At 35.1% G+C, this 16187-nt stretch overlaps 2 protein-coding genes across 3 annotated transcripts in view; one reads left to right on the forward strand and one right to left on the reverse strand.

The window, feature by feature from the left end:
* The window catches only part of LOC132294859 (uncharacterized), a 36936-nt gene extending 30487 nt beyond the window's left edge, over positions 1-6449 (reverse strand). The window contains exons 1-2 of one of the 2 annotated variants that reach the window (XM_059792865.1): positions 6095-6404; positions 171-262 (exon numbers count right to left, since the gene is read on the reverse strand). In XM_059792865.1, the coding sequence (XP_059648848.1) occupies positions 171-262; positions 6095-6334 (332 nt within the window). In that variant the 5' untranslated portion in view covers positions 6335-6404. Of the gene's footprint in view, positions 1-170; positions 263-6094 lie in introns of both variants that reach the window. The other variant, XM_059792866.1, reaches the window with a different exon arrangement.
* A 5550-nt stretch (positions 6450-11999) lies between these two features.
* LOC132296169 (protein PHYTOCHROME KINASE SUBSTRATE 1-like) lies at positions 12000-13298 on the forward strand. The gene has a single exon (XM_059794393.1). It carries the CDS (start codon positions 12000-12002, stop codon positions 13296-13298), a length of 1299 nt encoding a protein of 432 aa, XP_059650376.1.
* Positions 13299-16187: the final 2889 nt, after the last annotated feature.

Here is a 16187-nt window from a genome sequence, read left to right on the forward strand (position 1 = left end):
TCTTAAAAAACACAAACTTATCAATGATACATTACAGAGTGAAAAGAAAATAGTCCTCATATGTAACAGCATTCCACATGTGAGTGCTCACAAGCGAATCCACATGGTGCTTGGATACGCTTAGTTGACATTCAAAATCAAAGGAAGGTTGCCAAGTATAGGAAAGACACCTTAATCCACAAGCAAGTGAGGTCAGGGCAAATGTTTGCCACTTCCAAGGCACATCCCACCTTTTCAGAATTGGCCAGTCCAATCCACTTTCCTAAAAAAATCATTGAGCAAATAAATCAACAAAAATTTCAATATTCACATAACTTCTAATAATGTTCAAGCCTTAACATAAGTAAGACCCTAGCTTGAATTTTGTTGACAAGTTCACGCAGAAATAGTGATTGTCATATTAACCAAGCAGTGATTCTCATATTAACCAAGCTACTTGAGCTTAATCAAAATAACTTGATTACAGACTTGTGCAAGATTGTTCCGGGGATCAATATTACAGCTCATTGTTTTTCTTTTCTTCTTCTAGCTGAAGTAGAACAAAACAAGTCCTCACAAGCCGGGCAGGGTCACTTATTTGCAACTTTCTATATTAATTCTGTATATAAATTCCATCAGAACTGTAATATTTTTCTTTAACTCTTCAAAGTGATTGCCATTTAAGTTATACTATGACACCATCTAGTTCTCTTCTTAACAAAATGTCAATGTCAAGCCTTCTTTTGGGCACAAAGAAAATGTGGGTAAAAGTAAAACCATGTCCTTGCATTTTATTCAGTGTTAGACCTAATGAAACTATCAAACAACATAACACAAATATATATATATGTTGAAAAGGAAAGATTCGGTAGTAATACTACAAAATATTATTAGCTGTAAATATAATATTTGGAGGATATTTGCTGTAAATAGAATATTGGTCAAATATTGTAAATTAGGAAATTATTAATTAGGCTAGCTAGTGATGTGCGTGTATTCTCTCTTATAAAGAGAACCCATGTAAACTTATGAATTGTGTGCTAATACAGAGAAAAAGTTTATTCTATATTTCGTCCTTTCAAGTTTATATGGTATCAAAGCCACCCTAAGGGGAAAAAAAAAAAAAAAAAAAAAAAAAAAAAAAAAAAAAAAAAAAAAAAAAAAAAAAAACCCTTAATCTTCTTTTCTGCACAATTTCTTCGCTGATCAACCATGTCTGACGTTTCCTCCATGTCAACCTCGCCTATCACAACCCAGTCAACCAATCCGACAACCCAAGTCCCCAGTATTGATTCTCACTCGGTTCAGATCACCAATATTCGCCTTCATGGTGATAATTATTTACGGTGGTCCCAGTTTGTTTGGATGTACATCAGAGGGCGAGGAAAGATCGGGTACCTGATGGGAGACAAGAAGGCACCAGCATCAGAGGACCCAACCTACGTGACCTGGGATGCAGAAAATTCAATGGTGATGACTTGGCTTGTGAACTCCATGGACGAGGATATTAGCTCCAACTATATGTGCTACTCCACGGCCAAGGAGCTCTGGGACAATGTGAATCAAATGTACTCTAATTTGGGAAATCAGTCTCAGATCTACGAATTGACTCTAAAACTTGGTGAGATTCGGCAGGGAGAAGACTCGATCACCAAGTATTTCAATTCATTGAAGCGTTTTTGGCAAGACGTGGATCTGTTCAATGATTATGAATGGAAATCCACTGAAGATGTCAATCACTAGAAACGGACCGTGGAGGCTCATCGCATTTACAAATTCCTTGTTGGGCTCAATGTGGAATTTGATGAAGTACGAGCACAGATCATTGGCAGGACTCCACTTCCTCCAATTGGTGAAGTGTTTGCTGAGGTTCGAAGAGAAGAGAGCCGCAGACATGTAATGCTGGGGAAGAAGACTACCAGCGGACCTGTTGAGAGTTCCGCCCTTATTGTTGCAGAGACTGCTGCTAATAAAGTAGTCAATTTTCAGTGAAAAACTGAAGAGAAGCCACGAGTCTGGTGCGACTTCTGCAACAAACCGCGCTATACTCGGGAGAACTGTTGGAAAATCCACGGAAAACCAGCGAATTGGAAGAGTAGCAAGCCTGGTGACAAAAATAGGCGTGTGGTTCCTACTGCTAATGAAGCTGAGACAAGTCCTTTAAGCAAGGAGCAGATGGATCACCTTCTGAAGCTACTAAAATTTATCCTCATCTGGTATTTCTAGTGTTTCTCTTGCACAAACAAGTAGTGCACTTAATGCCCTTTCTTGTTGTTTAAATTATACTCCATGGATCATCAATTCTGGAGCCTCTGATCATATAACCAGCCTTTCCAAACTTTTTAGCACTTACTCACCATGTTCTGGCCTTGAAAAAATTAGAATTGCAGATGGTAATTTCTCACCTATTGCAGGAAAAGGTTTGATAAAATTATCCGAGAATATAGATCTTAAATCTGTTCTCCATATCCCTAAACTAGCCTGTAACCTTTTGTCTGTGAGTAAACTAACCAAAGAATCTAATTGTCGTGTAATTTTCTGTGATTCTTACTGTGAATTTCAAGATCGGAGCTCGGGGAAGAAGATTGGCAGTGCTAAGATAATAGATGGACTTTACTACTTTGATGGGGACTTCTTCAGTAATAAAAAGGCTCAGGGCCTTAGTAGTGTTAGTTCTAACTCTGTTTACGAACAAATAATGTGTTGGCATTTAAGACTAGGACATCCTAACTTTCTATATCTTAAACATTTGTTTCCTGCTTTATTTAAAGGTTTAGATTGTTCATCGTTCTACTGTGAGAGTTGTTACTTATCTAAGAGTCATCGTACTACTTATTTGCCAAAACCTTATACTTCTTCAAAACCACTTTATTTAATGCATAGCAACGTTTAGGGACCTTCAAGAGTCACTACTATCTCTAGGAAAATTGGTTTGTTACTTTTACAGATAATCATACCCGTTTATGTTGGGTTTATTTGATGAATGAAAAGTCTAAGGTTGAAAAGATTTTTAAGAATTTTTACACAATGGTTGAAACTCAGTTTCAAGCAAAAATTAGCATTTTTCACACCGATAATGGAACCAAGTATTTTAATGAAATTTTGGGGAGTTTTTTGAAAGAAAAGGGTGATACATCATCAGTCTACATGTGTGGATACCCCTCAACAAAACAGCATTACCGAAAGAAAAAATAAACATTTACTTGAAGTGGCTCGTGCTATAATGTTTTCAATGAATGTTCCAAAATATCTTTGGGGGGAAGCTATTTTAACAGCTTCGTATTTAATTAATAAAATGCCTTCACGTGTTTTAAAATATATCACGCCATTAGAATGTTTCAAAAGAATTTTTCCATTATCAAGGATATACTCGGATTTACCTCTAAAAGTTTTTGGTTGCATAGCTTTTGTTCATATACCCAATAATACTCGGTCCAAACTTGATACTCAAGCTGAAAAATGTGTTTTCATAGGGTATACTTCTAATCAAAAGGTATATAAGTACTATAATCTCCAAACAAGAAAATTTTATGTAAGTATGGATGTCTCTTTCTTTAAAAATAAATCATACTTTCCCAAAAATTCTCTTTAGGGAGAGAATGAGGTGATGGAAGAAAATTTTTGGGATTTATGTCCAACTCCTTTACCAAATGTGATTTTGACTCCTTCACATCATCATACTGTTATTCCCGAAATTTAAAGTCAGGAATAATGTGATAAAACCAATGAAAACAATAAAGGAAATCCTAGTCATATAGTGCCAAACATTATTGTATCTGAAACAGGGGAAGAATCACTACAACTGGGCACTAAAGTTCCCAATACTGAGCCTCTGGTTTATACTCGGAGAATACCTCATCAAAAGAGTCAAAGTCAGCCTATTCCTCTTGGAAATGATCAATCTAAACCTCCGGGAACTGGACCTCCAAATATCACAGGTAATTCTGTTCCTAACTCATCTTCAGTTCCTATTGTTTCTCCTAACCAAGAACAATCAGACCTTGATATTCCTATAGCTGTTAGGAAAGGTATTCGAATCAAATATCCAAATCCAAAATATCCCATTGCCAAATACCTTTCTTATGAAAAACTCTCTCATACTCATAGGGCTTTTACATCAAAAATCTCACACCTGTTTGTCCTGAGAAACATTCAGAAAGCTCTTGATGATCCGAATTGGAAGTTGGCAGTGATGGAAGAGATGAATGCTCTTAAAAGAAGTGGTACTTGGGAGATAGTTGATTTACCTAAGAAGAAAAGAACAGAAGGTGCAAGTGGGTCTTTACTATGAAATGCAAAGCTGATGGTAGCATAGAGAGGTGCAAGGCAAGACTAGTAGCAAAAAGGTTCACCCAAACCTATGGAATTGATTATCAAGAAACTTTTGCCCCTGTAGCCAAGATAAACTCAATCAGAATTTTGTTATCTTTGGCTGTGAATTTCAGCTGGCCATTACACCAGTTAGATGTAAAAAATGCATTTTTAAATGGAGATCTTGAGGAGGAGGTCTTTATGAATCTACCACCTGGGTTTGAGGGAAAATTGGAACCTAATAAAGTCTGTAGACTGAAAAAATCTTTATATGGTCTCAAACAGTCCCCTAGAGCTTGGTTTGAGAGATTTGGGAGAGCTGTGAAGAATTGTGGCTACTGTCAAAGCCAAGCTGATCATACCATGTTCTACAAACACAGTAGAGAAAGCAAGGTTGCAGTGTTAATTGTCTATGTGGATGATATAGTCTTGACAGGTAATGACAATGAAGAATTGGAGAGACTGAAAAAGAGACTTGCAGCTGACTTTGAGATCAAGGATTTGGGTGCATTAAAATACTTTCTAGGAATGGAGTTTACTAGATCCAAAGAAGGTATATTTGTGAATCAACGTAAATATGTTCTTGATTTACTTAGTGAGACAGGTCTGCTAGGATGTAAACCAGCCGAGACACCCATCGAGCCCAACCTTAAGCTGCAGCCTTCTAAAGATGAAGAAGTTATGAATAAAGAGCAGTATCAAAGACTTGTTAGAAGACTGATCTACTTGTCGCATACACGTCCAGATATAGCTTTTGCAGTCAGCATGGTCAGCCAGTTCATGCATTCACCTGGACGAGAACACTTTGATGCAGTCTACAGAATTCTCAAATACCTAAAAGGGACCCCTGGAAGATGTCTACTGTTAAAAAACCGTGGGCATTTGCAAGTTGAAGCCTATACTGATGCGGATTGGGCTGGGAGTGCTATTGATAGACGGTCAACTTCTGGCTACTGCACTTTTGTTGGAGGTAACCTTGTCACCTGGCGGAGTAAAAAACAGAACGTAGTAGCAAGAAGCAGCGCAGAGGCCAAGTTTAGATCAGTTGTTCATGGAATTTGTGAGGTGTTATGGATTAAGAGACTATTGGATGAATTAAAGGTCTCTAATCCATTGCCTATGAAATTGTATTGTGACAATAAAGCTGCTATTTCGTTCGCTCACAATCCTTCATGACAGAACAAAGCACGTGGAGGTAGACAAACACTTCATCAAGGAAAAGCTCGAAAAAGGATTGATTTGTATGCCGTACATTCCTACTACCGAGCAAGTTGCAGATGTGCTTACAAAGGGACTTCCTACAGGACAGTTCGACGGACTAATTGGCAAGCTAGCTATGGAGGATATCTTCAAACCAGCTTGAGGGGGAGTGTTGAAAAGGAAAGATTCGGTAGTAATACTACCAAATATTATTAGCTGTAAATATAATATTTGGACGATATTTGCTGTAAATAGAATATTGATCAAATATTGTAAATTAAGAAATTATTAATTAGGCCAGCTAGTTATGTGCGTGTATTCTCTCTTATAAAGAGAACCGTGTAAACTTATGAATGGTGTGCTAATACACAGAAAAAGTTTAATCTGTATTTCTTCCTTTCAAGTTTATAATATATATATATATATATATATATATATATATATATATATATCAGATACAAATTTTCATTTCTTTTATTTTCTCATCTTTGCTCGTTTTCTCATAAGCCAAACAGGGAGCAGGTCAAAACTATTTCTCATCAAAAGCACAAAATCAGAACAGTTACAATCCAACCCATTTTGGGGGTTTAAGTTATAGTCTTACCTTTCGTTGAAATTTAGCTCTAGATTCTTCATAGGTACTGTAAAAGCAAACTGAACGAAGCATTCTTGTTGAATCTGGGCTTGCATTTGCTCTGCAAAACCCTAGGGATCGTCGAGAGAAATTCGTGTCTCTTTTGAGAAGAAGAGTTTGAGTTCCATGAGTTAGTATTTTGGATGAATTTAGCTTCCATGAGAGAGAGAGAGAAGAGAGAGAAGATCGAGTAAATATCGTTAAAGCCATTGCATAATAGCCTGAATTGGAAACACTATGAGAGCAACTCTACCTCCAAGCTGGAGAGAGAAAATCAGAGAAGCATTGGGAGAGAGGTGGCAGAGAAAGGTGAAAGAGGTCCGAGTACTAGCAGAAGAAAAGGCAAAATTCGAGAAAATGATAAAAATACAAAAACCACCCCCTTGGTTCTGTGATTTAACTTTTAGGCTACTTGAATTTTCATTTAATGCTGTTTTCACCGCATACATTATGAAATTAACACCAAACTCCCAAAGTGTGTTATTTCCAATTGTAGGACATGGATTGATTAGATTAAACATAAAACTAAAACTAGTCCAATTCTAAAGAATTGATAAATTTTGAAACGAATCCGCGGTTGATAAATTTTGAAACGAATCTGCGGAGCATTAGGCTATTTCAATCCAATTCGTGAAACATTGAATTAATATATTGATATTAATTCATTCAATAGAGATAATTTTAATTTTAACTGTTAAAAGAAGTAATTTATTCAATAGTTACTTTTTCTTTTTTGGTCTAATCAAAATAGATAATTTATTTAACAAAGTTAATTTTTTTTAAATATTTTATTTTAAATAGAAAATTTATTTTTATTATTATTATTTTTTTGCAATTTTTTGTGGGTCCGATCAAAAGAAAAAAATTATTCTATATATATATATATATATATATATATATATATTGGTCTTCTTGGTCTTGTCATAAGAGATACTTTATTCAACAGAGAGAAATTTTTTTGGAAGGCGACTCCACTTTTCAATGTTTGTACTATAATTTTAAATGAAACGGTAATTTTAACTCTAACTTTACAAATAAATAATTATTACTTTTTAAATGATAAAATTATCATTTTAGATTTCTCTCCTTATCTCTCATCTTTATTATTTTAGATCTCTTTAGATAATATAAAAAAATTATTGAATATTTTTTTTTATTAGACCAAAAAATAAAAATTTATGTTGAATAAATTGCATCTTTTGACCGGACCAAAAAAATAAAAGTTACCACTAAAAAAAATTATCTCTTTTGACATGGCCTAGCGATACAAGGCTCCTACTTCTCAAAGAGAGGTCAGGAGTTCGAATCTCAATGGAGGCAGTGTGTGTGAGTCCCAACTAGGAGGAAAAAAAAAAACATATTTATTGAAGAAAATATCTTTTGTGAAAATCCCCAAAAGAAAAGAAAAGAAAAAAAAGTACGAAAAGAAGAGGATTATATATATATATATATATTGAATAAATTATTTCTTTTGATAAGAACCAAAAAAAGAAAAGAAAAGTTTATTTTTATCTAATAATTATTTCTTTTGACAGGACTTATAAAAAATTATTGAAAAAAAAAAAAAGTTACCTCTTTTGACTAAAAAAAAGTTAACTTTGTTGAATAAATATCCCTTTAAATTGTACCCAAAAAAGTCATTATGTAATAAATTAAATTGTACCCAAAAAAGTCATTATGTAATAAATTATCTCTTTTGATAGTCAAAAATAAATTATTAGTATGGAATAAATTATTTTATTTGAGAAGACTTCTGAAAAAAACAAATAGAAAGGAAAAATAAATAGTAAATAAAATAAATAAGGTAAAAAAAAAAAAAGTTAAAGCTGTATAAATGATAGTTATGACATTATAAATTAAAGGATAGTTCATTAATGAATTCAATGACCTTTTAGTCCTTTTCTTTAAAAGAAAAAAATAAATATGGTGCAATTAGAGAAAAATAGAGTGTCAATATCGTCTCCCTTTTTTAATGGGTACTATTTTTTTTTTCTCAATCAAAAGAGGCAATTTAATAAACAGATGTAACTTTTTTTTGTTGGATCTTATAAATTTTTTTTATTCGAGTGAGATAACTTTTTTTTGTTTTTTTTGGTCTTATCAGAAGACACCTAAAATAATAAAGATTAGAGATAGAAAGATGAAATTTGAACCCCAGAGACATTTAAAAAATAATTATTATTTATCATTCTTTAAAATTGAAGTACAAACATAAAAAAATAAATAAATTTTAAAAAAAAAAAATGAAAGTCTTCCTCCCTGTATGTAAAGTGAAATGTAGGAACACTTTTACATTTTTGCATTTTTTAATGCACGAACACTTTTACATTTTGCATTTTGCATTTTTTAATACATTAAATTAGAATTTAAGTGTGAAACTCTTACTCATTAAAATCAGTTGAAGAACTGCAAAAAAAAAATATAATAATAATAATAATAATAATACATCCTCCGTCCCATATTAGTTATCCTAATAAAAAACTTTGACTCATAAATTTTGTGAGTCAAAGTTATCGAAATAGACATCTAATATGAAATCTAAGTAGTATATAAGTATAAAAAATGAATATGACTAAAAATGATGTCAACTGACTCAAAAATAAAATGTGGTATTGAGTCAAAATTTTTTGAAATGGACAATTATTATGGAACGGAGAGAGTAAGTTGAAAGTTGAAGAATTATTTTTATTTGTCTATCGGTCTAATTTTCGACAAGTCCTTAACCTCATTTTTAGTGTAGTAATATCATTTTCCAAATACAAATGATTAATAGATATTTGTTATTAAATATATATATATATATATATATGATATATAGTTTCAGGACTATTTGTAAAATCCACTTCTTGCCTTCTTGATTAGTTGGGATATTCCTGCACTCCGGAAACGATGTCGTGTAAGGCAGTTTACGAAATAGGAGGGTATATTTTATGGTTTAAGAAGGAGATCCAAATTTGCGACAAGATTCTCTATGAAGAACACAAGAACAGGACAACAACCGGTGAGTCCCTTCCAACAATTTTGAATATATGAGGTGCGTTGTTGTATCAACTTCACCAACCCAGAATCTGCATTTGCTTCAAAACTACTCATTATCTTCGTCGTCATCGTCAACACTCAAATCCATCTCTGCCACTTCAAATCAACACCCATTCACAGTCGATTACCTCATCAAATCATGTGGGTTCCCTCCAGAAAAGGCTCTCTCGGCCTCCAAGTGCATGAACTTCGAAACCCCAGAAAAACCAGACTCTGTTCTCGCATTGGTACTCTTGTCCGATCCCGAAGAAACCCGAAGATATTGCCAAAATACTGACTGCAGCACTTCAAGAAGTTGCTCAAGTCTGAAGATAAAACAATTGCAACTAGTAAACGCTTTGCTGGGCTCTTGTTGCTTGATGTTCACATATGTGCTTCCATTGTTGAACCTCTGAGAGAAATAGGTGTGCCCGAATCAAATATTGTGTTTCTTTTGAATTCTGGACCTAGATATATAAGGACTACTGCTGATAGGTTTAAGGAGATTGTGGAGGAAGTAAAGAAAATGGGTTTTAACCCTGAGAGATTGAGTTTGCTTCTGCAATTTGGACAATGAGGGCAATGAGTAAATCAACTTGGGAAAAGAAGGTGGAGGTTTATAAGAAGTGGGGTTCTTGGGTAGTGGGTGAATATGCTTTTGTTTGAAGTACAACATTGCAATCAATTCACATTTATTGATCTCTGAGCAATTTTGAGAGACTCTGTTTTAGTTCTGGCAATCAAAACTTGAAGCTCAACAATGTGGTGCATTGAATTCTCGGGTACTTTTGTAGTGGTTTAGGCTTGGTTTGACATACCATTATCTGTTTATCTGGGAGATCAATCTAGGTCATCTTGGCTTTGTTTGACATACAATTTTGGAACTAGTTCAAGTTGGGTAAATTAATGAATTTGATTTTCAGTTGTAATGATGCGAATATCTAACTCAGTTTTGTATTCTTTTATCCAGCAAATGTTATCATCCTCTTTTGTTTAGAGCATAAATAAATGAGATTATATAACACTGTTCTCTTTGTGCAACCTTGACATCGTTGGTTCAATTCATGATTCAGTCCATCTACCATCTTCCTCATTCAAGAGTGTCCAGGATCAATTCAGGTTTACATTCTTTTCTTTTGCTCGGTGATGTTTGGTTGATAGTACAAATACTATAGGTATATCTTTTCAGTCTCGAGTCTTGGAGTTCTCGTTCGCCTTAGCAGGACATTAGGTATATGTTTAACATGGCAACAGGGCACATATAGAAAATTTCAGAGCTTTTCAAATATATTTTTTCTGCTGAAAATTTTCATCATCCATAGAGATAGTACAGTGCATAATATAAGCAACCACTACTGCAAGAAAAATCTCAAATGAATTATGTCATTAACTTGTAATTGTTAGCATCCCTACTAAGACTTGATTTAAAGAAATAGATCATTTCTGCTTACAAAATAGCAAGATTCAATGTTCACAAAGAAGAGATTGCATTAGCTTAATCATATAAAGATTGTAATACAATTACTCTGGGCAGGTGTAACATGAAATTTATGTTTATGGTCCCAGCGAGGGCTCAGATCATCAATATTTGAGGGCATATTCAATATTGGCATTAAAAGATGATCAGGCTTGGTATCTTTAGTGGCCAATATTCCTCTGAACCAAACATTGAAGGCAAGAACATGTACAGGTAGTTCTGTGTAATGAATTGAGATGAGAGATATTAGTAGGCATCAAGAACATGTGGGTCAGAAAACCAAGCATAAACACAAATACAAGTGTGACAGATTCCTAACCTCATAAATTCCCTTATTCATAGAATTTACATCCATTAAAGTCCCTCCTATAAAATTCTCAAACATACCATATCCTACTAAGTATTAACTTCTAAAATAGATTAAACTACAAAATAATGTTGTATTATCTTTCCAATGCTCAAAAGATCAACTCAAACATTAGGTTTTTGAACGTCCGTATTCAATGGTAGGAGATAAGAGACAGCAGACTTCTGTATATACATGTATATGTAACTGTATGGCATCATTATTTGATAATCATCTGAAAATCAGTGTGACAGAGACCTAATCCTTCCAAAGGTTATATTTTTTATGGAACATCTACTAGACTATTTAGATTTCAGAATCTTGTCAATGCCTGTGACATGGTTTGTTGCATCATGCTTGGATTGTGAATCTATGTGAGCTATGTGCATAGATAAATCAGTATCTGATAATCAGAAAAAAAAGATATTATAATGTCTACAGAAACACAAAAAGAAAAAATAAGGAAATTACTGTCAATATTATACTAGCTGTCACAAGATAATTCTGTAAGGCTTTTAGGTTATAACACATCATCTCTAGTAAACAAAATATTGACTAACTGTCAATTAAGCCACAAGCATAATAAGTGTATGGCCTACCTTCTTACCAACTTGCATAGTCCTCAAGTCTACTTATAGAAATAGGGTTGTCTCACAGCTTCTTAATTCACACTCTTCTTCTATCTATTTCTATCCTACACTAGCTGATATCAACCTCCTTCTGCATCAAAGCTCCTTCACCTCATAACTTTTCTTCTGAAGCATTTCCAATACCTAAAGCTTCTTGAAATCATATCCTCCTTTTTCAATTTTTTTTTTTTTTTTTTGGGTACTATTTCATTATTAACCTCTCCTTTTTCCATTTCTTCTTTCATTTGGTTCTGTATCTTCTAGTTTTAGTTCTCTCTCTTTTTTGTAGTTTTGTGTTCTTATCTGAAATTTCAAGTCACTACAAACAATTCTTCAGTAGGGTCACTTTCTTTTCTCCTTTTTGTTTGAACAACTAAAAGGAACTTTCTCTAAATGCAAGTCTCCATGGCCATGGTTACATTGTCATTACCCTGCAACACCAATCTCTCACAAACCTTATCCCTTGAAGACAACAATCTCCGCGATGCCTCTTTTCCTTCTGACTTGAATGGTTCCGAGGGAACCTTGGTCCTCAAACTTGCCAAATCAAGTCAAAACCTTGATTCTTTGATGCAAAAAGAGAATGTTGAAGATGCAGAAATCGGTGTCTTTGAAGCAGAAAAATACTTCAATGGGGCAATGGATGAGAAGAATCCAAGAATTGATGACATGGGTGCAACAAGACACCGGTATGAGAAGGATGAACCAGCTGAGATATGCCCCATTAAAACAAAAACTCAACTGGGAACTCCAAGTGTTCATTCTGGATCAAATTGGAGCCAAAGCGCGTTATTGCATTTTGTCCAGAGAAATTCACCACAAAGAAAGACAAGCAAGCTATATGGCAAGAGTTTGCTTGCCAGTATTGGTTCCAGCTGCTCTTGTTGTGACAAAAACTCTGTTGATATCTATGAACATGTTGGTGGAGACAGTTCCAATGGAAGTGTTCCAGTTGATTTAGCCAGAACCAATAAGTCCCGGTTGGATCCATGGGTCATGGAGGACATGCACTGCAAGAATTTTGATGAATTTGCGGTGAGCAGAAAAGACTGTTATGATTTTAGATTTCCGGTTTTGAATCCTAAGAAGGGAAATCGAGCAGTTAAAATACAGTCGCAAGAAGAGAAAGATGATAAACCGCGAAAGTCATTAGAGGTGTTTGGCTCCCCTATCTTGAAAAAAGGAAAGAACACTCCAAGTCATGGCAGGATGTTGACTTGGGATGCAATTCCCAAAGTGGAAGAAACTGAAACTTCAGCAATTTATGATGGTATGCACAGTATTACTGGAAGTGATTCAAGTTCAGATTTATTCGAGCTAGACAGCTTCACAAATAATGCCAACACGTTTCGCACCAGCCAGGCATCAGATGGCATTTCCAGCTGTGTCACCCCCACAACTTGTTATGATCCAAGTGAAGCAAGCATAGACTGGAGCGTTGTCACTGCCACCGCAACAGATGTCTCAGTGATGTCCAATTCTTGGGAGTTAAGAGCAATAGCAGCCGCAACAAACCCTAACAGAATGGTTCTAACCGGCAAAGGTGCTGCACCAAGCAGGCAGATACAGAGGCCGCACCACAGCCTGTTGGGTTGTAGAAATGACAAAGCTGTGACAGTTGCAGGATATGCCTATAGAACAAGTGAAAAGGCAATTCCTGATCCAAGAAGGCGCCACGGGACAACAGACTCCTTTGCGCCATGACAAGGTTTCAAGCTGAGACCTCTCTAGGCAATTCCTGATCCAATAATACTGCATTCAAGCTTGCTTTTGTAATTTGTATCCATGTATCATTTTCAACACCAGTATTAGCAATAATTTTGCAGAAGAAAATTAGTCATTACCGTAAACAATCTATACTGTGTTTTATTTTCCTTCTATAGATGTTCAGAGAGTTACAAATTAAGCTTTTGGTTGTCATGTAGTTTTTGAGGGGCATTGCTTGGTGAAATGTGGTAAAACCTCCCCAAATTCTGAATTAAGGAGAACCATACTGCTTAATGAATTTGGGATTCAGCGTTCTCGTGTAGTTTGTTTAATTAGACATGCAAAAGAACAGCCATTTCTTAAAATTTCTCAACACTTGCATTCATGTTCTCTTTACAATGCAATGCTCTGCCATTAAAACTCATAAGTTTTACAGAAGGTGCTCAAGACCCCATGGAGGGGTTCAGAAAGAAAATAGTGCTCCTAATGATTGGTCAAATGTATATCCCCATATGTACTTTTAAATGATTAACCAAAATTAGCAAACACAGCTTTCTCTAGTCTTAATAATGAGAATTTTTCAAAGAATGTTGTATGCAGTGACAAAATCCCCCGTTATATATATATATATATAGAGAGAGAGAGAGAGAGAGAGAGAACTGTAGACTGCTTCAATCAATTATACAACTACTTTGTAAATAACTGGGCCCATAATCTCATATCATCTATTTTTTGTCACAATAAATAGTGTTGAAAATATAGCAAAAACGTCAATATCAGATTCAAGCCTTTTCTAGAAAATAATTATTTGTAAAAATCTATATCCCCTTTTCATAACCTCGTCACTTTAATTTTCACAGAGAGGAGAATTTTATAATGATAATAAGAAAGAATCAACACCCCTCCCAACTCATGTTGGCAAGCATGAGGGTAAGGTTTGAGTACGGGAGGAGAGTAGTCACTTTCTAGAAAATAATGCCAAATGATAAAGTTTGAGTACGAGAGAAAAGTAGTCACTTTCTACAAAATAATGCCGAATGATAAGGTTTGAGTACGAGAGGAGGGTAGTCACTTTCTACAAAATAATGCCAAATGATAAGATTTGAATACGAGAGGAGAGTAGTCACTTTCTACAAAATAATGCCGAATATTAGATTTATCTCTAGCCTTCTTCTCCCAGCACCCATTCGAGAAAATTAGGTACCAAATATTTAATAACCAAGAGACATTCTTATCTTCCTAGCACTGCTTTGATGTGCCAAATCAGTGGATTAATTATATGAAATGATCCAGTCAAGAAATGACACCGAAAAGCAGACTTATCTGAACCATAAATTCAATAAATGTATACGTTCTAAACAATTCGAGAGGAATCCAAAGTGATAGGTGGAAGAAATTCAAAGCAAATTGAACTGGCAGATTACGACGGTAGAGTTAGCGGGAAGAATCAGAGAGGCCAATGTAATAATGTGAGTTAGGTATCTGTATCTGCAATGCAAGCCTGGGATAAGAATTGTATCATTGTCATGGACCACTTGATAGTGATGATTGATATAGTTAATGATTGTATGTAGGTTTCAAAATTCAAACTATAGAAGTTGATGACAGAAAAATGGCTTGTCTTCATGAAAGAAAGGGTCCAGGTAATTAAAAACCCTATCATTTCCTAGGCTGAAACATGATTAGGGGAACAACTAAAGAGAGGGCATGTTGGTCACTGGGAAAATGAGTGGCATGAGAAAAAAGAAGAGCTTTCAAACGGTTAAAGTTGATGAGAGAAAAAGGGCATTCTTGAACAATATTAATAGTAGTAATAATGGGGTGGATCACAGATTCAAACTGTTGAAAGTTGATGAGAGAAACCTAATGTAACTTTGTAGGTAGTGGGTTTGTAGCACAGTTAAATAAAAATAGTAATAATGGGGTTGTATCACAGATTCCCAATACAAGTTGAGAGACTCGAAGAGCGATCCAGGTATGAGAAGGAGAAGTAGACCAACCAGAGGAGTTAATGGTGAAAGTAGGAATGTTTGTACCAATAGCAAAGAATAAATGGGCTAAGGTGGTTGTGATTCTTGGTTGCTTCCGTTCTGCCTTTAATGCTCCACCATACTTGTATTTATAGTTTTAGGTTACTTGATTAATACCCAGAGGTTTGACTCCCTAAGTGGTCACCTCGTATTAATTTGGATAATACAAGCACTAAATTCATTGAGTTTATTGATAGCGGTGGTAATTGAGCATTAATGGTTCATCTGTATCATTAATTGTGATGGTAAGGGTTTCTACTTTACCACTCCCTTGGTTGACTTTCCGAGGTATGTACTAACTTCTCATCCACCATTCCAAAAATCCTTCTAAATGTCCTAATGGATGGATGGCTTGTTTGGTGTCTCATATCTATGTCCGTTGGACATCATTAGCTCTGGGTACTTGTGAGGGACTCAAAGTTCATTCCTCGAGTATTGCTTTACAGCTTTCTAGTTTCTTTTGAAATTTGTTAAGCTTGCTAGTTTCTTTTGAGATTTGTTAAGCTCGAACCTCGAGGATGCCTCCTCGAGATTTATCCAACCTGAAGGGAGTGCAGCCAGGGCTTGCATCTCAGGGTTTTTCTAGGTGCTTTTTGAGCCCTACTTGACCTGAAGATGTCTTAGGGTTTTTTGTGACTCAAGGGCTGCCGCTCAAGGTTTATCTAACTCAATAATGTCTCAGAGTTTGCGGGACTCGACAATTAATATTCGAAGTTTATTTGACTTGAGAGTGTCTTCAAGATTTTCAAGAATCGAGAGTCAGTGCTCGAGGTTTAAATAGCAAGGGTTTTTCGGAACTTTGAGGACTGCTCCTCGAATTTTGTTGGCCCTTGTACGCATCTTCTGAAGCACACTT

Source organism: Cornus florida, unplaced genomic scaffold, assembly GCF_030987335.1.
Source record: "Cornus florida cultivar Cherokee Brave unplaced genomic scaffold, ASM3098733v1 CherokeeBrave_3.0.0_Hap2_Chr02, whole genome shotgun sequence".
NCBI lineage: Eukaryota > Viridiplantae > Streptophyta > Magnoliopsida > Cornales > Cornaceae > Cornus > Cornus florida.

What these genes read in the sequence shown, in the direction of transcription:
- LOC132296169 (XM_059794393.1), top strand. Translation starts at nt 12,000, where the DNA reads ATGGCCATGGTTACATTGTCATTACCCTGCAACACCAATCTCTCACAA.